Here is a 22,492-nt window from a genome sequence, read left to right as displayed (position 1 = left end):
AATCGATTTAGCAGGTGCTGCTAACTGTAACTGTACGAGCCCAATCTCTGGTATTCGTTTCGGCAACGAGTACGTCACACATTCTTCCGCCCGTCTACGCCACTAAAACAGACTCTGTCTTATTTTCCCACCTGCCTAGTTTACTGCGGAACACCTCGCTAGTTCTCACCACGACTCCCACTGCTACCTCCCCTCCACCGTGGTGACAGCACCCGCCCAACTCCGCGCGCCACGCCCACTTTTCGCAGCACCCACGGCCGGATCATTTCCGCACCACCGACGCCGCCGCCCGGCGAATCTGCGCTTCAATATCTGTGCGCGCGTCGGCGAAATATGAGTGCCGCTGCCGTTGCCGCCGCGGGCGCGCTCCCCTGCGAGCGAGGAACAACGCCCTAGCGCAGCGCAGAGCGACGCGGCGCGGCGCGCTGCAAATCTGCCGCTCAAGTGTTCGGCAAACAACGGTTTACATTACGGAACGCTGCGAAAGGTTTTCCATCGGCTGCGCACTCCCTACCAAATTCACTCCCACTCCCCTCCTGCCTCTCCCATTCTTTCCGGCCATCCGCATCGCTCGAACACAGCCCGCCCGCTGAGGTCTCGCCTAGCCATCGGTCGCCTCCAGAGAGAAAACGTTCCCGAGTCCGCTGCTCACCTTACTCCCTCCCTGGCGCCGGCTATCCATCGTGCCTGCGACGCCGGCTGTTCCAAACTTTGATACAATGCGGGGAAATAACGGTCCGTACAAATTGCGGTAGAATGGTGGTGTCGGTGGTTGTGGTTGTCGCTGTTGCTTTATGGCGGAAAACGCTGCGGTCAAAAGCGCCCGTGTCAAAACCTTAAATGATCGAATACCGGATGAAGTCAGTAGTAGACCCTAATCAACTGGAGTAAAGGCATAGCTAAAAACGATCACTTCCCCTTTGAACACGATGCTCAAACGGTTGAAAATTAAATTTCCTTCACCACATTACGACAAATAACGAATAAACAGCGATCTACAGCTCGCGCTGTAACTGCTGAAATATCACATAACTGAGATAGCAACACACATTGAAATGTAATCGGTTACAAAATGGACACTGGGTCAGAAAACAGCGCACTGCCAATGGTCAGTTTCAGTAAGCAGAGCAGAGCAGAGCGAGGTCTCCACTTAAATGACGGCGACTGCAACGACAGCGCCCCGTATGCAGCACAGCAGACAGCATCTCCTCGCGACAAAAGGGGCGAGAGGAAGTCGTCCAAAGCCGTCGGGAGCTGTTTACTTTCCCGGAGTTTATAGATCTTATAATTATATTTTTTCCTGAGACATTTAACTCTCTTCCTTATCTGCGATAATCATTGAATCAGAAGAAATGGATTAAAATTAGTGCTACGGTCGGGACTCGAACCCGGGGCCGGCCGCGGTGGTCTAGCGGTTCTAGGCGCTCAGTCCGGAACCGCGCGACTGCTACGGTCGCAGGTTCGAATCCTGCCACGGGCATGGATGTGTGTGATGTCCTTAGGTTAGTTAGGTTTAAGTAGTTCTTAGTTCTAGGGGACTGATGACCACAGATGTTAAGTCGCATAGTGCTCAGAGCCATTTGAACCATTTTTGAAGCGAACCAAGCCCAAGATTAACGCGGACCTCTGCAGGAAGGCAAGGCGGTGAAGGGCCCTTAGCCATAGAGGACATGACAGCTGAAGTAAGGTTAAGCTTCCGAAGCAGTATACGAAAGCGAGCTCCGGGAGGTTACAATTACTCTGTATTCCCGGTCAAGGGGGTGACCAAACAAAGGACACACTGGATGGATGGGCAAAGCTGCAGACAACACCCACATCTGTTGAGGAGAGCATCTCGCCGGCGTGACAGCGGCAGAATGGTGGTGGCACTACTGCACCCTGCCTTCGCCCCCCCCTTCCCCCGAAACCTCCCCCCCCCTCCCTCCCTCCCTCTCTCTCTCTCTCTCTCTCTCTCTCTCTCTCTCTCTCTCTCTCTCTCTCTCTCTCTCTCTCTCTCTCTCTCTCTCTCTCCACCCCCTCCCCCTCCCCCAGAGACACACATACACATTACAACAGTCGTCAGTTTCTTTTTCCCGCTTAAGCCCTATGATTTTCATCAACATATTTTGTCTAGAAAGGAGTTAATCAGGTAATTTGGAAGCAATGTTTCGTTCCTAGTCTCTCCAAGTCCCGAGTGTAGCCACTGGTCTTCTGCAGATGTCCCACGTCCGAATATTGCTAACCGAAGGGGCCGGGTTCGATTCCCGGCCGGGTCAGGGATTTTCTCTTCTCGGGGACTGAGTGTTGTGTTCTTACATTCGTATCGTCATCACTGAAGCGGAAGTCTAATGAAACACACTGTCGTATCGCCTTTCCACTACTGACGGCTGCATGGGCTCGAGCCGAAAGCCAATAAACTGAAATTAAAGCAAAACAGTCTCGCAACCGCTCACTCCAGTGTTTGACCAACTTGAATGAAAGTAAATAAACATTCAAACGTGGATGTTAATTTTTTAAAATAAATGTGTCTGGGTCATCCCTCGCAAAGGAATGTGCCCAGAAACTAAACTGTTAAATTATACTAGCAAATAGTTGGGACATGAGTCATGGTAACACAGAAAAAGTGACGAACTTTTCCACACTCGACTCGTTTCCATAAATAGAACGCAGATGAGATTGTAGTACGAAATATTGAAAGAAATGAAACTGATACTAAAAGAGTGGGGGAGGGGATGCACATTTTACCAATTAACGATAGCAGATAAATAAAAGAACAACTTCCTGTATATTATGAATCTTTCATGTGTTGAAAACACTAGATAGACTTTCAGTTTTAGCATTCCCTAACTTGGGACTATCGACGAACGGTATCATTTCGTACGTCTGCTGTTGGTAACTTGGTGGCCGTCCGTCTGTGACACATATGGTCACTAAGTGCAAAAATCAACCGTCTATTATAATGTTATCAACACTGTCTCGGCAGTGTACCGTAAATGCCACTGTGACGAGACAGTATGCTATTACAATAATGTATGTTTTTTTTACATAGTAATTGCTGGAAATGTGTAACAGGGAGAGAGGTATATATATATATATATATATATATATATATATATATATATATATATATATAGAGAGAGAGAGAGAGAGAGAGAGAGAGAGAGAGAGTGAGAGAGAGGGGGGGGGGAGAGGGAGAGAGGGAGTAGAGGAGGGGGTTGGGGAGGGGTTTGCGAAGGGGGTTGGGGAGGGGAGGGGGAGGGAGGGGGGTTGAGACTAAAAGCAATCGCGTATTTGGCGTCAAGGAGTGAAGCTTCCTTGAACTTTCCGTGTTAATCCAGGAGATGATGATGGTCGCTTGTCGAAAATTGGTTGCCCGGGAATAAATCGTAGTTGTTTCACAATTCCGTTCGGAACTATGGATTGACCACGAGACTTGTTGAGAAGTTAGACCATTGTTAAAAGGGCACGTAGAAAATAGAGCGATTACGTCGAAAACGAATTTAGTACACCACTGCACTCATCGCCTGATAAAGGCTGCAGAAAATAAAGCGCTGTTCGAGTTGCTTTCCGTGTACCCGCTCTTTCGAATGAAGCCAGCAACATGAAAGGGAGAAGAAACAGGGAGATTGTGCAAGTGCACTCCTGGCTCGATGTTCTCGTCCTTTTGCAGCGACTGGTATCGACGTGTTATCCGGCGATCGCGCGCGCACCCCCCTCCAGCACCCGCGACTTGGGAACGGTTAGTATGAATTATTTACACGGGCGCTTTTCCCTCTTACCCCCCCCCTTTTTTTTTGCATGAAATATGCCTCCGGCTGCCCCCCCTTCCCCCCGCCCCCTCTCGCCGGCAGGTTCCCATCGCTGCGGAGGAGCAAACATCACACAGTGCTGCGTGTCACGAAGCGACCGCATTAGCATACAGATAAATATTTATCGAACACTCGAGGCGACGCGGAAAAGGAAAAGCCAGAGGCAGCACTAATGACTCACCTGCTTGTGCATCTCGACGTTCAGCCCGTACGACATCTCGTAGTACTGAAACGAACAACAAAGCGTTTATTAGTGGTCGGCTCGGCGCCCATCAAGATAACACAGCCAACAGCCGGCCGGCCCCTATAATATTATGCGTGTTGTTTAACGGCACCCGAACACGGCATGCCGACCCGGCAGAACCGGTCCTCTCGCGCTGTGTGTGTGTGTAAAAAGAGAAGATGGTTGTGTGGAGTCCGGCCGGCAAGTTACAACTACTGTGTTCACTCACACTCGCACACAAAACACGGAGGCCGAGAGCCTGTCATCAGTCATGTGTGCTGTAGAACGGCCTGTTACAAGGAGTGGTGGTGCCACGGACGAGCCCTGAGTCCGCCTGCACGCTGCGGCCAACACGAGTCACCCACGCGGCCGGCTCACTAAGACACGAGCCGGCATGGCGCGGGGGACGGGAATGAAGCCATCCGCTTTCTGGTATGCAGACGCTGCCTCGTCCTGGGTCTCATCCGAGTGTCCCTGTTGTGACGAGCCATCCACAGTGTACGTGTATATTGCGCTTTCATCGACTGAAGCGAGGACTGTCGGCTGACTTTGTTCACTACTTGGGTTCTACACGCGGCAGGTGTCAAGCACGATGACGCGCGAGTGACGGAATGGGTAACCTGAACGCACTCTACTTCGTGAATGTTACCTCGGCATTCTCATCTCTTGCAGCGGGAGAGACAATTTAACGAGTAATGCAAACACGACAAAGTCAGTCGTAGAAAATTTAAATACGCGTACGACACGTTGAATTATATCGTGGCACAGTGAGTTGTGATGGTTTATAATGCTTTGGCTAAACAGGCTTTTTCCCACCGTGATGAACAACGTGCGCTTCTTCAATATCGCTTGTCTTTCGTTTCATCAGGATGGTACCAAGAGACTGGTCTATCTCTTAAGAACAAACAGTTCTACAGCCCACATGTGATGTCAAACAACAGCCAACTATCTAAGCAGATACGCATTAACAAAAACTAATTTAAATAATACCAGACCCTGCAGAAACCATGCGAAAATGTACGCCCATATCCGAAACCGCAAAGCAATGTCGCCATGCAGAGCATACAGACAGAGTGTCGAGAGCGACAGGCACAGCTATAGAAGCGGTTGCAGCTATTCTACTTCTCATGCAGAGCTACGAGGCACCGCAAGCGGGTTTCAGCGCAACTGCGCTGCGCCAGCTGTAGCGTCATGCAAAGCAGCTGACTCTCGCCCAACACGGCAGCCATAAAGCACGACAATTAGCCTCCGACCGGCGGGAGACACGCTACAAATTGAAGCGCGCGCGGGAAAGCCGCAGGGGTGTTTGTGAGCTTTTGCATGGCGCGAAGGACGGCCGGAATATTAACGCGCGTTTCTTTTGGCTCCCAAGCCAACACGTATCCTTTTTGTTTTCAGTGCTGCTCACAGCCGTCGAGGAATAAAATAAACAACAGAGGGAGACAGATGCATTGCTGAGGCGACACACACACACACACACACACACACACACACACACACAGGTACAAGCTGAAGGAATAAGAAAAGGAAAAAAGCTGCTGCACAAGGAATTTATCTGTAGGCCAAGTGCTGCCTCGTGTGAGAGCAGGAAACAAAGATTGGCTAGCGATTCAGCGAGGAATGGTGAGATGAAATTTGCGGTGTCCGAGTAGAAGAAACACGATTAGGGTGAAACAGTGAAGATAAAAACCACGAATTCTGCTGCTGGTGTGGAGTAATTCGGAGCGACCTGGACGAAGCAGGCGGAGGGCCTCGTACCGCCGGGTGGCACGAAAAAATGATCGGTTAATTTTAATAAAGGCTTAATAGCGTTTGCCGAGTAATTACCAGGTAGTTAGTTTCCCGATTAATTTCTCGAGGTCGGCGGTGGTGTAATTAGAGGGTTGGGCTGCGGTGGCATCGCCTTCGTCCCCCACTTCTCCCCCCCTCCCCGCACCCCTCACTCCGTTACCCAACATGGACGTATCGAGTGCTACTTCACGGTCTGCTGCGCACAGAGCAGAAGCTGACAGCTCGCTGCTTTTGTTTATTTCTTTATTCCAGGAAAGGAGACTCAGGGGTCAAATCTAGTGACGAGTCCCAGTAGTCTACGAACTGTTACTCGTGAAGTGGGGGCAACCCGAGGAAGGAGGAGACCCGACTGTGTGTGTCACGTCCGATTGATCCCGCTATCCGAATCGTCTGTCCTTAATCTAAACCGCAGTGTCCGCTAATCGATTTCTAAACATACGATTAACCCACTGAGCTGCTGGTAAAATCCTTCACACCACCAGTTTCGGTCGTCTAACCATCATCAGGTTCACAGAAGTATTCACAGCATCATGTTAGGTGAAATATAAAATTATTGGCAGGTGATGAAGCCACGAATTACATACTATTATAGATTCACGGCGTAATTTACGATACACCGTGTACAATTCGAGATTTAGACTGGAATTGGTTGTGTAAAGAAAGTATTTTAACAGCAGCTAAAGGCGGGAATACATTTCTCCAAATATGAGAGTCGCCATCGTGAACTACTAAAACAACAAGCAAGCGAGTCGCATTTCAAGCCACATTTTCATGTTCTTCAGGGCGTCGAAGGGATTCTAAAATATATGGACACTGAATTGATACGAGTTAACCGAACAGCATATCTGAGAATTCGGGGAAGTTCTGTAATGCGCGTTGTAAGACTGAGCGAACCACTGGGACCCAATTCGATGGTTACGTCGTGTGCGTGGTTAACACGTCAGAAAATTTCTTAGACCATTCTAAGCCTCCATGCCTATTACATTTTTTACTCGTTCCTGTGAACGGGAACGCGTTATGCAGATCTCGGTGCCTCTCGTATCTATCTAGAAAAGATAAGCTGAAGATGTCTAAATAAGGCGAAACGCGTCGCTGAAAAATAAAAAAAAATAAAATTGCAACCAACAGTGTTTTTAACCAATACTGTTAAGCACTGGTTTGCTGTTATGCCACATATGTGCCAGCTTGATCTACAGGACGTTTCTACGTTTTTTATCACTTATTTCTTCCACCTCTTCCAGTGATTCGTGTGGCGTTCAAACCAGCACTGGAGTTGTCGCTGCCTTTACGTTTTTACGCATGAACGATAAAACGAAAAGAAGGGAAGCTGATGGTAGTGTTACGCTTAGTGGAAGCATAGGCTTTCGCTCGACTTTCACTGGACCTGAGGCCTCTTTTCGCACATGGGATCACTCTTACAATTCCACATCCGTGCTAAACGGTCCTTTACACTCGTGACGCGTTTCCGACATGTCCAGTTAGTGGTCTCGATTGTGAGCGAGGTGCCCCATCCGCTACCAGCACTTTGCAGGGTTACACGACCAACAGGCGCGAGTCAGTAGTATTTGCAAAACGAAAGCGTAATGAAAGAACAGTGTGGAGAGAGAGAGAAAAAAAAAGAGACAGGACTTGTACAGCACTGGAGATGACCATCTACGGATCGGTAACCCAAGACCCGAGTCCCCGAGAAGAAGCGACAAGAGCTGCCGCCGTGGAAGAGCAAGTTCTACTCACAACAGCCCCGCGGAGCAGCACAAAGTGTTAAAACAAAAGCAGGCGCCAAGCCCCCAGCACCAAGCGGTTCCCGGCATGCATCACATACCCCTCCGGCGTGGTTAGTTTACGTCCTCCACTCACCATCACGTAATGCCTTTGCATTTCTGTTTTCTCCGCGGCTAATTTGTCACACTCCAATTTCACACTGAAAGTAAAGCAACGCAGCCACCAGGGCAGGCATGAGAAACAAAAAAAAGGAAACTGGCCATGCTGGTGTTTTCTTTGTGTGTTAGAGCGGGCGGGTACACGGGAGAAAAGACAAACAAGCGAGGCATGCAGCTGCGGTACACGCGCGTCAACAGCTCGGCGACAAGAAAACAGGGCTCTGAAAACCGCGGCGGCAGCGGCGGCGGCGGGGGCGGCTGTGGTCCACGGCCTGGGGCAGCCCACGCGCCATGTTGTCTCGTCAATATGTATGCTGCCGGCCGCAAACACGAAACGCACCAAGTGGGCCACCGACTGCATTTCTCCTTCTGCATACAGCTTTCGCTGCTGACACGGCACGCGGGGGAAGGTAGTCTTTAGCGAGGGGGAACAGCGACCGTTAGAAATTGAAAATGTACACGAGCTACAAGTCGCATACAACTACAAGTTTTATGCGACTTGTGGCTGGTGTACCATTTTAAAACTAAGGTAATACTTGTTTAGTCCTGGGCCGATACGTGGTCGCCCGCAAGGTAAAATATGAGGGTTTACACCGAGAAGGGAATGTTCTGGACTTTGTGTAAAGCAACAAGCTGGCTACGCAAACGGAAGAGACAAGAAAAATAGAACAAGGAAGCTGGGAAAAATTTTCTGAAATGGAGCACGATCTACACCGACAACAAACTAAGGCCCATGAGATGCTTAAATAATAAAGATGAAACAAAGATGGCTCAAGTTAAGCCTATTTTAGAAAGTAAGTGACCAGTTACTTCCATATCCAAAGTTTATGGACAGGCGATTAGGAAAATGTGAGAAATGCTGTGACTGACAAGGTTGTTGATCTATCAAAGGAAGAACTAAAGGCTGTGTTAACGCACCCCGAGGGAAGACTAGCTCCATTGCGGAATTATTATTAAATATGCTTCATATCAAACAATTCAAAGTATGAATAATGACAACAAAATGGAAGCAAAACATGCAAGTGCGTTTACGCGAAACCATCTCTCAAGGAGTCAGCCAAGTGCGTCCTCGATCACCCACATTAATATACACAGACGACGGCGTAGAGGCACGGCAGAATGAAGTAGTGCGCCGTTATAAGCTTAGCAATGAACTTATAAATACACTCCTATTTGCAGATGATCAAATAATATTAGCAGACTCTGAAGATAAATTATAGAGGGCAGTATGGTCATTATACGAAGTAGTAAATGATTATAATATGACAATATATAAGAAAACTAAGATAGTGGCACTTCACGGTAAGCAGCATTTCAGAGCAAAAGTAACAATTTACGGTAGACCACTTGGACAAATGAATTCACTTAAATATGTGGTATGTGAGATTTCGTATTACATCCAATGACCGGGAACAAAAATTGCAAAAATTTCATCAGTTGGTAGGTAGTATATAAATCGCACATTCCTCGGAAAGTTGGTGAAGAGACAGGACTACAATTTTATAATCTGATAGCAATCCCCAGTCAACGGAGAACTGAAACAGCAGAGGTGGCAGTCCTAAGGTCACTAGGCTGGTTACAAACTCACAGGTCAATGAATAGTGGAAACAGGGATGAACTGGGCGTCAAAAGCACACATCCGAAAACAGACGAGCAAAGAATGCCAGATGAACGAACACCATCATTAACATACGAAAGTACACCTCAAGGTAAAAGAAACAGATTTCCACATCAGCTGCAGGGTACCTGAAATTGGAACAGGCAAGGATGCCTAAAGCAAAACTGGATATTAAGATTACGATTATGCAGGTGACAGTGTTGGTGGAAGATGGACAACACGAAACAGTAGGAGGGACGATGGCAAGAGGCAGGAATGTCGAGTCAACGTGCTGGTGGTGATCAGCCCCTAGACAGATGGGTCTGAAGAATATATGACGCAGGATTCTATAATGGCGCCACAAACTGCGTAAGGGACATTACTTGAAACGTTTAAGCTTCTGATAACTACACGTTCACCTCCGTCTTTGGCCGAAATGGATGCCGTAACTCATGACAGTGTAAAATGGTCCAAGATGTTCAAAATTCTGAAAAAAATAGCGGTAAGCTTTAGGGAGAGAAGGGTTATATAGAGTATGTACAAGAGCCATTAGAGACAAATAAGAGTGGACGACCAAGACCGAAGTGCTCGGATGAAAAAGGGTGTAAGGCAGGGAGGTAGCCTGTTCAATCTGTACATCGAAGAGAGAACGATGGCAATGAAACAAAGGTTCAGGAGCGAGATTAAAATTCAGGGTGAAAGGATAAAAATGATACGATTTACTGATGACATGGCTATCCTGAGCGAAAGAGAAGAATTACATGATCTGATGAATGGAATGAACAGTCTAATGAGTACAGAATAAGGATTGAGAGTAAATCTAAGATAGACGGAAGTAATGATAAATAACAGAAATGAGAACAGCGAGAAACGTAATGTCAGGGTTGGTGAGAACTAAGTAGATGAAGTTAAAGAATTCTACTACATAAGAGCAAAATCACCAATGACGACGGGGCAAGGACATCAAAAGCAGACTAGCATTGACAAAAAGGGTATTCCTGGCCAAGAGAAGTCTATTAGTATCGAACATAGGCCTTAATTTGAGGAAGTAATTTCTGAGAATGTACGTTTGGACCACAGAATTATATGGTAGCGAGACACGGATTGTGGGAAAACCGCAACAGAAGATAATCGGAGCGTTTGAAATGTGGTGCTATAGTCGAATGTTGAAAATTAGGTGGGCTGATAAGGTAAGGATTGAGGAGGTTCTGCGCAGAATGGGAGAGGAAAGGTGTATGTGGAGAACACTGACAAGGAGAAGGGACAGGACGATAGGACATCTGTTAAGACGTCAGGGAATGACTTCCTTGGTACTACAGGGACCTGTAAAAGAACACAGACATTTGACTACATTCAGAAAATAACTGAGGACGTAGGTTGCAAGTGCTACTCTAAGATGAAGAGGTTGGCAGAAGAGAGGAACTAGATGACTGATATGCGTTGCGCGTGTACTTGCTGCTGGCTGTTAGTGCGCTGCAGGCGCCCCAGGAAGGCGGGCGCCGCCCCCGCCGCCGCCGCCGCCCCCGCGCCACAACACACACACACACAGAAGCAGAGGACTCACCATGACGTAGTGGCGCTGGATCTCGATCTTCTCGCTCGCCAGCTTCTCGCACTCCAGCTTAAGGCTGCAGGTCATGAAACACAACGTTTAACATTACATCCAATCTCTGTGCTGCTGGCCAGTCGTCGCTGTGGAGAAATCGGCAGAGCAAAATAGGCCTCACATACGGCGGCAGAGCGGCCAGCTTCCAGCCTCCCTTGTATCGTCCCGTCCCTTTCTTCTGGAGCGTCATGACGGACAAAGACTGCTCGTGGCGTGTGTCCTCTCGGTTGCCACTGCACATTCAACTACGTTACAAGCGAAATTTTGCCTGTACGTTCAATAGGCCGATAGAGGACAAATCCTGTGCGATGCTGAGTCCAATAATATTTTTTTACGGAGGCTGCGAAACACGAAGAACAATCTGTACATGCAGTAGCGACTGGACAAGAATACCGCACGAATGTAGACGCAAGGTGACAGCACAGGTCTTTCTCAGTGGCTGCTTGAAATACTGACTGTTGTTCGTGTTTTGCTCTCACTGTCAATAAATACATCTCGAACTGAATTTCACAGCAGAACAGTTTATCGCCACTTAATCCAGTACATGCACACAAAATTAGATTTGAAACAAAATTTTGTTTGTTTATGACAACCAAAGCTGTTTGCCTGTAGCGAATGAAATACACGTGAAATGCCCGATGAAGTATTTGTTTGGGTTTACACTACATACGCATCATAACAATGAAATTGAATATATCTCCCGAAACGCTAGAGGAAAAGCACCTGACGATTCTCAGAGCACACAAGCATCTGATATGTACTTGTTCGTGCCCGATCGCCATTCTGCGTTGCAAAAGGTTACTGTTAACTTCCAATGAGTGAAGCTGTGCAAAACCCATGCGACCGTACACTCGTTAAATTTCGCATTATTTTCTCGTTTTTCCGTTTCAATCTTCCAAACTGAGCCGCACCGAATCCACACAGAATCCGGTTGGAGGACACCGGTCTGCCGCCGTAAGTGGGTGAAGTAGGCGGAAGTTTCCAATAATGCCCAGTTGTAGTCTTTCAGTTCTCCAGGAGCACCCACCGCCCACACAGCGAATGCCGGCTCGCTGCGCATCGGGGACGGAAGTAGTCGAGGAACAAGGAAAGGGATGTTACAGTGCTCCTCTGAATGTGCCGCCAATTTGCCTTGTATAGTTCAAAATACACGCAAGAAAACTCCGTGAAAGTGGCGTGTTATGTCTATTCTGACGGCAGTTTCTCAGTATTGTGCTAACACTGGGGAGAGATTAGGGATGGCAGCCGCACACAACTAATCAGAGATGGGATCACGCTTCCAGAACGTCATCTGCGTCGTACGTTCGAACGTGGATAACACCAGGGGCGTGGGGAAGAAAATAGCACCGATGACTGTGTACAATTCGTGTGGGAGTTACGATGATGGTATATAAAAAGAAATGGAGTAAGGCGTCGAACCAGTTTTACAACCAATGACTACAAAAAAATTATTATTTCTCTGTTTCAGAAGCAAAGTTTGCTAAGCCTGTACATTGCTGAAAACGGACTGTCCTGCGAACGATATGTCGTTGTCAACCTAGTTGAAAGGCTTTCCGTATCGAGGATCTGGAAGCCAGTAACACTGAGTAGATCGCAGAGGCGGTTCATAAATGACACGTATGTAACTCCTCTCGAACTAAACTCATCACATCGATTTAGCATGTATATCCTAGATGAGATGCCTAACTTTCATCTCAAATAACTTCTTGACAGGTTAGAGAAATTTGTTATGTCTCTTCACTGAGACAAGTAATCACCAACAGCTTACGAATGAAGAGCAACTCGTGTTTGTAACTTCGTTAATCACTGAGGAACAAGCACACACTTTTGTAAGTGGACCTACGGCTTTTTTCTTGGCCCAGAATAACACATCTGCACGAAATAAAAATCAGCGACTTAATTGCTTTCTTAGGTCTAACACGTTACGGAATAAAAATACATCGAATTTAGAGATTCTCGTGCTGTTGTTTGAATGACGTGTCACCCGGAAGATTGCGACACTGTACATCGAGAGCCACATATTGCCTGCCCAGGCGGCTCTGGTTCCCGACGAGTGTGGAGTAGTCTTCCGTGCCAGGCACCTTTCGAACGACACTCTACGCATTTCCGTTAAGTAATTCTTGTCAGACTCACAAGAGTGTTATTTCACGGAATGTATCTCGTACAGATGTGCTACTCTGGTGCAGACAAGTACTACAGTACTATCTACGAAGTCCTTGCTCACTATTCGCCTAGGTTAAAAATACCATAACCAAGCAAAAGCTATTTACGATGAAAAAGTTACGCGCTTTTACTCTTATATAATGCACTACGAAGATATTTATCTTGGTGCAACAGGTATCTAAACAATAGGCGCGATGAATTTTGTTTCAGATGTTTATTTACATAATACTAAAATGTTATGGAAGCTTGTCAAGATGTCAGTCTGAGATAAATTCACGACAACTGAATTATTATTGTAATTTTTTAAATTAGAGTCTAGCTGCACTGACTTAGCAAATGTCACAGAATAGGCAAGTAATATCGCGTAGGGCCTCCTCCGGTTTCTACGGAATGCGGTGAGACGCCGCGGAAGCGAGTCTACGAGTCCCTGGTACTCCTCTGGAAGCAACCGACGCCAAATCGTTTGCAGAGCGGCAGCCAATTGTGACCAGGTGGTCGGTGTCGGGCCCACGGCACGGAGCCTGCGTTCCACGACACCCCAGATACGCTCGCTGCGGTTCCAGAGCGGCCGTCTCAGTCTTTGGACCTGCGCTGCACGCCGGTGGACCCAGTCCCGGGCGACGTGGCGCGACAGTCAGCGTGCAGGAAGCACAAAAGTGGGTGGACACGGTCCCCGAAACGCTCGACATACCGCACCACCGTCTCGGACCACACCTTACTGCCAGCCGGGATCCATCGATTCGCGTCGTCTAAGCCACACACTGTGCTTCCGACCAGCACGGTGCAGTTGAAAGCACGATTCGTCCGACCAAATGACGTTACGCCATTGTTCCACTGTCCATCCGTATTGACTGCTGACACGCGTAGACATAATAGGTTGTCACGTAAACTGCAACAAATGAACGCAATCGTTCCTCAATGACACAGTTTCTCTGTGCTCTGTCAAAACACATGTTTTTAAGAAGTTGCTTTGTGCTTTGGAAGTCTCAACTGTCGAATTCCTTTGTTCTAACGTAGTTCACTCCTCTCTGTTGTTTTCATCCCTGCGAGACGTCTGTGTGGTACCTCGCCTGCTCTATTCGTCACATTTACTTGCGACGGTAACGTGTTCCTACCACGTGATTCATATTCTATAACCAATGTATAGAATGACAACTGCAAAGACTAGAGAAAGAGAAACATTTCAGTGACCAGACTGACAGTACATAATTGTGTGAAAAAAAAAAAATCAATTGTGCGAGTGAGTTTTGAACACCGATTCGACTGCTTGGCAGTCCAACACCGTGACCACCTATTCATGACCGTTGCTGTTTCACGCTGCTCTTTATCATACTTCTGTTCTTGGACCGTTCACTGGTTCTATTTTGCTTTTTCCTTCCTGTTTTCATGCTTGATCTGTGTTCAGTTTTTGACGGGCTATCCCTCAGTCCATCTTACCATTACATCTGAGGGGGGTGCGATTGGGGGGGGGGGGGTGCCTTGTAAGAAAGGTGGGACAGAGAAACATCTGAAGTTGAGAGAGGTGTATGTGTGTATGTGTGGGGGGGGGGTCACGCTTGACGAGTTTCGTCTTGGCTGGCGGCACAGAGGCGGCAGAAGGAGAGGCAAGGAGCGCCACAGAGGGGGCAGAAGGAGAGGCGGGGAGCGCCACAGAGGCGGCAGAAGGAGAGGCAGGGAGCGCCACAGAGGCGGCAGAAGGAGAGGCAGGGAGCGCCACGGAGGTGGCAGAAGGAGAGGCAGGGAGCGCCACAGAGGCGGCAGAAGGAAAGGCGGGGAGCGCCACAGAGGCGGCAGAAGGAAAGGCGGGGAGCGCCACAGAGGCGGCAGAAGGAGAGGCGGGGAGCGCCACAGAGGCGACAGAAGGAGAGGCGGGGACCGCCACAGAGGCGGCAGAAGGAGAGGCAGGGAGCGCCACAGAGGCGGCAGAAGGAGAGGCGGGGAGCGCCACAGAGGCGGCAGAAGGAGAGGCGGGGAGCGCCACAGAGGCGGCAGAAGGAGAGGCGGGGAGCGCCACAGAGGCGGCAGAAGGAGAGGCGGGGAGCGCCACAGAGGTGGCAGAAGGAGAGGCGGGGAGCGCCACAGAGGCGGCAGAAGGAGAGGCAGGGAGCGCCACAGAGGCGGCAGAAGGAGAGGCAGGGAGCGCCACAGAGGCGGCAGAAGGAGAGGCAGGGAGCGCCACAGAGGCGGCAGAAGGAAAGGCAGGGAGCGCCACGGAGGCGGCAGAAGGAGAGGCAGGGAGCGCCACGGAGGCGGCAGAAGGAGAGGCAGGGAGCGCCACGGAGGCGGCAGAAGGAGAGGTGGGGAGCGCCACAGAGGCGGCAGAAGGAGAGGCAGGGAGCGCCACAGAGGCGGCAGAAGGAGAGGCAGGGAGCGCCACAGAGGCGGCAGAAGGAGAGGCAGGGAGCGCCACAGAGGCGGCAGAAGGAGAGGCAGGGAGCGCCACAGAGGCGGCAGAAGGAGAGGCAGGGAGCGCCACAGAGGCGGCAGGGGCGCAGCGAGCTGTGCGGGGCTTTGAAGGCGGACCCTCCAGGTGGGGAGCCCTCGCACTCCAGCGAGCAGCGGCCGGCAGCCCGTGCCGAGGCTGCCGACACGTTCGCGGCTTACAACCTGGCCATCTGCATTATCAGAGGCCTACCGTGTCGAAGTGGCTACACGAAAACATTTCCTTTTGGGCACTATTTCCAATTCCGGTTCTACAGCCACGTTTCGAGTAAATCGTTATAATGCAATTGTAATTAATTACACTGCGTGCTGTAGCGCTTGTCGAGATCATCACAGGCAACATCTGGCCGTACGGCTAACACCAGCCGAAGCCATTTACAGGTCGAACCAGCGTTACCTCCGAAACACCACCAGCCCACCTCAACATTGACTATATTACGATCGCTTTGTGAAAAATATGGTGTCTGCGACGAAATTTGTCAACAGCTATGCCGGGGCTCGAATCTGAAGCTAATGCCCGATTGGTTCATCATTTCAAGTGGCGTCGGCGATATCGCTCTGTGGTAACGTGTTGCTTATGATCCTCTCGATGTGTGTTACGACACGCAATGCGTCTGATTACCACAAGACGATTAATCACTCGAAAATGGCTAAAGGGTCGAAATTGCAACAACGTTCAAAAGAAAATAACCGTCGGACGGCGAAAGTGTTACGATTTGGACTGTGGAAACACTGTTTCGGCTCCTGACAGCACTAGCGGCCGCTGAGGCGACTGCGCCATCTCAGCGCGAGTCTTTCAAATTTAGCATCTGTGGGGACCACGGCCTCCAGGTGCTTAATAAACGTAAACTTGGTCGGTTGTAGGCTGTAATGTGACGTTCATTTAATTGCCAGACTAGCTAATTTCGACTAAGCGTCATTGTCAACCAAATTTTTAACATCTGTATTTGACGTCTTTTTCAAATCTCTCTAATTATAAGTAAAAAGTAGCCATATTCCGTCACTTTGCGAAGTAGTTGTACGCTGAGCAAAGTCAAAATACTATCTTAAAAGGTATCACTGTAGTGTGGATCCTTTCGTAAAATGACGGAATATGGCTGTGGCTCTGAGCACTATGGGACTTAACTTCTGAGGTCATTAGTCCCCTAGAACTTAAAACTACTTAAACCTAACTAACCTAAGGACATCACACACATCCACGCCCGAGGCAGGATTCGAACCTGCGACCGTAGCGGTCCCGCGGTTCCAGTAAATATGGCTACTTTTTAATTATAATTGGAGTGATTTGAAAGACACATGAAATACACACGCTGCAAATGTGCTTGACCATGACCCTTAGTCGAAATTAGCTAATCGCACGATTAAACAAACATCGCACTACAGCCTACTATACACCATGTTTACGTTTATTCAAGACAGTCCTCTGATACGAGCCAAAATATGTGATAATGCAGACAACAGTTCTTTGGCTTTCACAGCAGATTATGTCTTACTGCAAGGAAACTTCCATTCTCCTTGCCCCACACGACAACACTCAATGTCCAGTCTTCCCCAGCGTTTCTTCACCCTAACCTGACGTACACTGCTCACTGGAGTGCGAGCGCACAGCTGCCGAGATTTCTGAATGCTGTAAGAAAGAAGTCATTCATTAATGCGACCGCCACATCTTCCACGCCAGTGTCCTGCCTGCTTCGTTTTGTGCTCGAGATCCATATTTTACGGAAACAACTTTTGTGTTTATCAGTGAATGAACTCATGTTTAACCACGAATTATCTGCATATTGTGTCCCGGCCTGTACCTGTTATTTCGGGCAACAATACCTCTTTTCCGTTTCTTGTCACAGCCGTATTGCATGTAGGGTCTGATGATAAAAATATTGCCACAAAACGAAGCAAGACATACTTACGTCGTGTCATCTTCTCACTTCTTTCTATGACAAATAGAAACATATCAAAGTGTATTTTAGATAAACTGGAGGAAGTAGAGCTTTGATGACGGGTCGTGAGTCGTGCTTTGGTAGCTCAGTCGGAGAAGCCGGCACGGTAGGTCAGCGTGTTCGGTCACAGAGCTGGTTGGCCTCTGCAATAAAAAACTGAGTGAAAGGATCAACAACGAACTTGAACGGATGTTACGTGACGTCCGCAACGACCAAACACAAAAAAAAAACGTTGGTAGAGCACTAGCCCGCGAAAGGCAAATGTATCGGTCCGGCACACAGCTTTTACCAGCCGGGAATTTAGCGGACACTCCACTGCAGAGAGAAAATTTCATTTTGTATTTAAAATAGTTCACGCGTGATGGTAATAAGGAGTTACGATAAGAGTATTTCACTCAAACAAATAGGCACACTCTTATTTCAGTCTGAGTTACTACTCGTGACACAATTACTAAATTTAATACGACCCGAAACTAAGAATGTGGGATAGGTAGTGAAGATGACACGACGTCTGCAGACTGTGAATGAGATGTGTCTGTAAAGATAACCTGAAGTTCGACCAAGTGAAGTGTGTGACTGGAATGACGGGTGCGCAATACGCCAACAACTGCACGTGACGCTAAGCCGATGCCGTCTCTCCACTTTTAAACGTTTGTCTTCACTAACTCAGAGTGGTTTCGTCTAGTTACCTCCCGGACACGAAACACACTTCGCTTGGTCACGGTACACAGCAACAACGTCTACCTGTCGTCGTATGACTGTTCAGCATCAAGTGCAAACACACAGTAATTCAATTGTGGTCAACAAACAGAAGAAAACTAGTAATTTGGTTTCACTTAGCTGCAACAGAAAAATGACAACACTGTTCATACATCAACGGGCACACAATGTCAAAAGCAAAATGCAATCAGTTAGGTTCATGAACGAGAAAATGGTATAAACATTTGAGCACAGTTTTCGTTGCAGAGCACAATAGTCGCAAATACAACAGTAGTCTGTAAAAGTAGCGTAAAAACATACCACGTTCACTCAATGAAATACTTAAGGGACCGTATTTCTTTGAGATTTTATAAGTCTTAATAGAAGAGACTTCTTCTCTTGACAATAGTGGAAATTATTGCTTTTCATTGAACAGTAAGAGTGACTTTTGCTGGCTACAAAAATATTACATTTCCGTAGTTCTTTGGAAAGTTTAAATTAAGAAACATTAGAAACAACTTCCTCTTTATTCTTAATATGATACAGATAATAACTAATGTTGCGTCAAGATATTAACCGCATTAAGAGTCTTTACGGCTACAACTGTTCAGATACGGGACTCTAATTCCTGCGAGAATTACAAGCGTGAGAAAGTACAGCTGGAAAGACTTGGACTGTACGTTTTAACGGGAACTGCTATACTCACTTGTGGTACTGGGCTTGCAGGAAGTTGAATTCTTCCTTTATCCTGTCGCATGACTCCGCGACAGTGAACTTGAAGGGCTGCGCCGGTTGAGGCGGCCCCTGCAACAAAAGAAAGCCGTCCTCAGTTTCTTCCTCAACCTCCGCTTCAATTTTTGTAGCGAGGACAATCAAGTGCAAAAAAATATATAAAAAAATAGTGGAGTGCGGCTCAAGTCACAGTCGTTGTCGACTGTTGCAAATACATCACTCTTTCATCTGCGGTATTTCAGAAACGAAGAAACATGTTATGACTTAGTCATCCTGATCATAGAAGTCGTTAGTTTCGATCAACTGTTTGAAATGACAGCGAAATAACTCTAATATTGCCTCATATCTGAACAAAATAATCTGAGGTAGTGCAGTGATCGACACGGCACCTTTCGTAGCACTGTTATAGACGGTAAAATGTATTGATTATATTCGTCCTGTTCGTATTTTACTTCCACGACCTAGCTTCACGCTTTTCAGGGTCACAGGTTCATCGTCACCAAACATTATCTCATTGTCAGCATTAAATTCAGCCACCTATCAGTCTTCAGCGACATATGGTTTATGATTAAACCAAATTTGTAACACGTTTTTATATTTCCGTTTATTTTAAGTCACCATCAGTCATAAATAACTAATTGCTATGACCTCCTCACGTAAATACTGCAACTGAATTCTCTTAAACGGTATGTATTACAACGTACTCATTGTAGACAATATTTTTTATTCCATCGACACAGCAGAACCGAAGCCAGTTTTATCCACAAATGGTTATTGGTGCAGTGGTGACTCCGCTGTGGCGACAGGTCAATTGGTAAAATACTTAAAGCAGTTAGAATGGGTTAGTTATTATTACGGAATCCCAGTTATTCGTGTCAGAACAACACAGAGCTGCAAGTATGACGAATCTATTTGAACAGAGGCAAACTTGATAAGACTCGGTGGACTTTGCAATAACAAACGAGGTGATTCTCGTTTGGATGACACGTGGGGAATCTGGAAGAAAGACTGGGGACCGAAAGCCATTACAATGGCAGGAGCTTAATTTTTTGGCCCTACATTTGGTTACGTTCCAACCCCGTTCCTTTGTTCATAAACGTTCGCTCGGTCGAAAGGAAAAATGATACGAATTGTTTGACAATGGATCTACATACAGACGGCAGCGACTTCTTTGATAATAGCAAACTGTCAGTTCTGTTTTGTTTTCGTGTAACTGAAAGCGGTTCGTATAGATTTGCTAACTCGTACCATCTTATTGTGTAACAACAGTATCGGGTTCCTTGGTAAGAACTAACATTTCCGCGGGGTGATTACTTCGGCGAGGGAGTTAAGTACATGGCCAGCGTGGATCACTACAGAAGACGATACAGCCGTTCTGCCCTGAGACTGACCCAACTTTTCCACTGGAACTGCTCAAGGTGTGGGACAGACGAGCAATGACGTACACGAACGGAGCATTGAACGAATGTTTGAAGACTTCCATGTAACCATGTTTACCTAAGAGGGCATTATCAGGACAAATAAAATCACCTGCCTAGTCACCGGCTCTAGTCCTATCAGACGGGAGTTTTCCACACACCTAACATCCGGTATGCTACCTCGCATTCTTATGCGTAAATCAGACTATTCCGTACCACAAGCGTTCATGCCTTTCTGTGGCAAAAACATATCCGTCCACATAAGTTTGTTACCTGCATAACTGTTACTCTAGATTACTCGACGATGCCGTCAGACCAGTTTGTTGAGCAACTTGATAGAGCACACTTGGCCGCTTGTCGTTCGTTATTGAGTAATTGATACATCAAAACCTTTCTGATGTGGCCACTGAATATAGTGGGCATCACTGCAATGGTGTCTGCGACGTAATGCCCCCGATACTGTTGTCTCCAATTTCTTCCGCGTTCTAGACTACAGCGTCTGGGGCTTCGTTTATAATCTGTCGTAATAACACTTAACATTACGAAAAGGTCCCGCACGGAAATTCAGTAAGTTTACGTGGTATACCGTACCGTAACTGCGGTTCTTACTGCAGTAGTCTCAGTTCCGTGCGTTCGTGGTACTGTTAGTGGATAGTTTTCTCTTCCAGGACTCAGTGGTTAAGTACAGAGGCATGCAGTGACGTGCCCTCAGGGCTATGTACACTGAGGTCACAAACGTAATGGGATGGCGCTATGCACATATACAAATGGCGGTAGTATCGCATACACAAGGTATGAAAGGGCAGTGCAAAGGCGGAGCTCTCGTTTGTAATGAGGTGTCCGACGTGATTACGGCCGCACTATGGGAAGACTTGTCACACTTTGAACGCGGAATGGTAGTTGAGATAGACACGTGGGACGTTCAGTTTCGGAAATCGTTGGGGAATTCAGTAGCCCGAGTATACCAGATTTCAGACATTACCTCTCACCACAGACAACGCAGTGGCCGATGGCCTTTCACTCGATGACCGAGAGCAGCGGCGTTTGCGTAGAGCTGTCAGTGCTAACAAACTGCGTCGTTTAACAGCAGACAGTGTAACGTATAACGTACGTATCTGTGAAGACGGTGTCCACGGGCTACGGCAGCAGTGCGTTTGCTAACAGCACGACACCGCCTGCACCGCCTCTGCTGGGCTCGTGACCGTATCATTTGGATCCTAGGCGCCTGGAAAACGGTGACCTGGTCAGATGAGTCCAGATTTAGTAAGCGCTAATGCTAGGGTTCGAGTGTGGCGCAGACCTCAGGAAACCGCGGATCAAATTTGTCAACAAGGCACTGTGCGAGCTGGTCGTGTGGGCTACGTTTACTTGAAACGGACGCGGTGCCCTGGTCCGACTGAACCCATCACTGGCTGCAAATTTGGAGACCATTTGGAGCCAGTCATAGGTGTCATGTTCCGAAACAACGATGGAATTCTTATGGATGGCAGTGCGCCATGTAACCGGGCCACAGTTGTTCGAGATTGGTTTGGAGAACAGTCTGGAGAATTCGAGCGAATCATCTGGCCGCCCAGGTAGTCCGACACGAGCACTATGGGACATTTTGGTGATTTGATCGAGAGGTCATTTTGCGCACGAAATCCTGCATCGGCAACACCTTCGCAATTATGGACGCCTACAGAGGTAGCACTGCTCAGCATTTCTGCAGAGGACTCCCGACGCCTCGTTGGGCCCACGGCACCACGCCGGGCAAAAGCGACAACGATATCAGGAGCTGCGCCGCGACTTGCCACCTCACTGTTTATTTGAAGACCAGGAGGAATCGTTACGATGAGAACGTCTGACACGTACTGCTACGCCAAAATTTGGACACTAAAAAAATCTTCCAAATACAGGCATGGCACTACTCTTTCCAACCTGTCTTTTTTTTACGCTCACTTAGTGACAGAACGAAACCTACTCAACAGAGGGAAAGTAAAAAAATAAACCGTCCAAGAGGGTCGTGTTGCATCGTGAGAGATTATCAGTATTCCTGCTGGTATTGCTCGTGAACTCGCAGGGCGTGCCTGTTTCTGAAGAATGAAGTTCCGGCAGTGCTCGCTTTGCCACGCCGTGGTGTGTGTGTGTGTGTGTGTGTGTGTGTGTGTGTGTGTGTGTGTGTGTGTGTGCCGGCCGCCGCACCTACGCTGGGATAATGTGCAGGGAGGCAGGCGCCT

At 47.8% G+C, this 22,492-nt stretch overlaps 1 protein-coding gene across 4 annotated transcripts in view; it reads right to left on the bottom strand.

Moving 5' to 3' along the window:
• LOC126095306 (transducin-like enhancer protein 4) overlaps positions 1–22,492 on the bottom strand; it is a 468,367-nt gene that overhangs the window by 342,257 nt on the left and 103,618 nt on the right. For 3 of the 4 annotated variants that reach the window (XM_049910100.1, XM_049910101.1, XM_049910102.1), the window contains exons 2-4: positions 18,833–18,930; positions 10,844–10,907; positions 3,970–4,014 (exon numbers count right to left, since the gene is read on the bottom strand). In XM_049910100.1, the coding sequence (XP_049766057.1) occupies positions 3,970–4,014; positions 10,844–10,907; positions 18,833–18,930 (207 nt within the window). The remainder of the gene's footprint in view (positions 1–3,969; positions 4,015–10,843; positions 10,908–18,832; positions 18,931–22,492) is intronic. The other variant, XM_049910103.1, reaches the window with a different exon arrangement.

The sequence above is a fragment of the Schistocerca cancellata genome, chromosome 8 (assembly GCF_023864275.1).
Source record: "Schistocerca cancellata isolate TAMUIC-IGC-003103 chromosome 8, iqSchCanc2.1, whole genome shotgun sequence".
NCBI lineage: Eukaryota > Metazoa > Arthropoda > Insecta > Orthoptera > Acrididae > Schistocerca > Schistocerca cancellata.
This window is presented reverse-complemented; position numbering and strand designations above follow the sequence as displayed.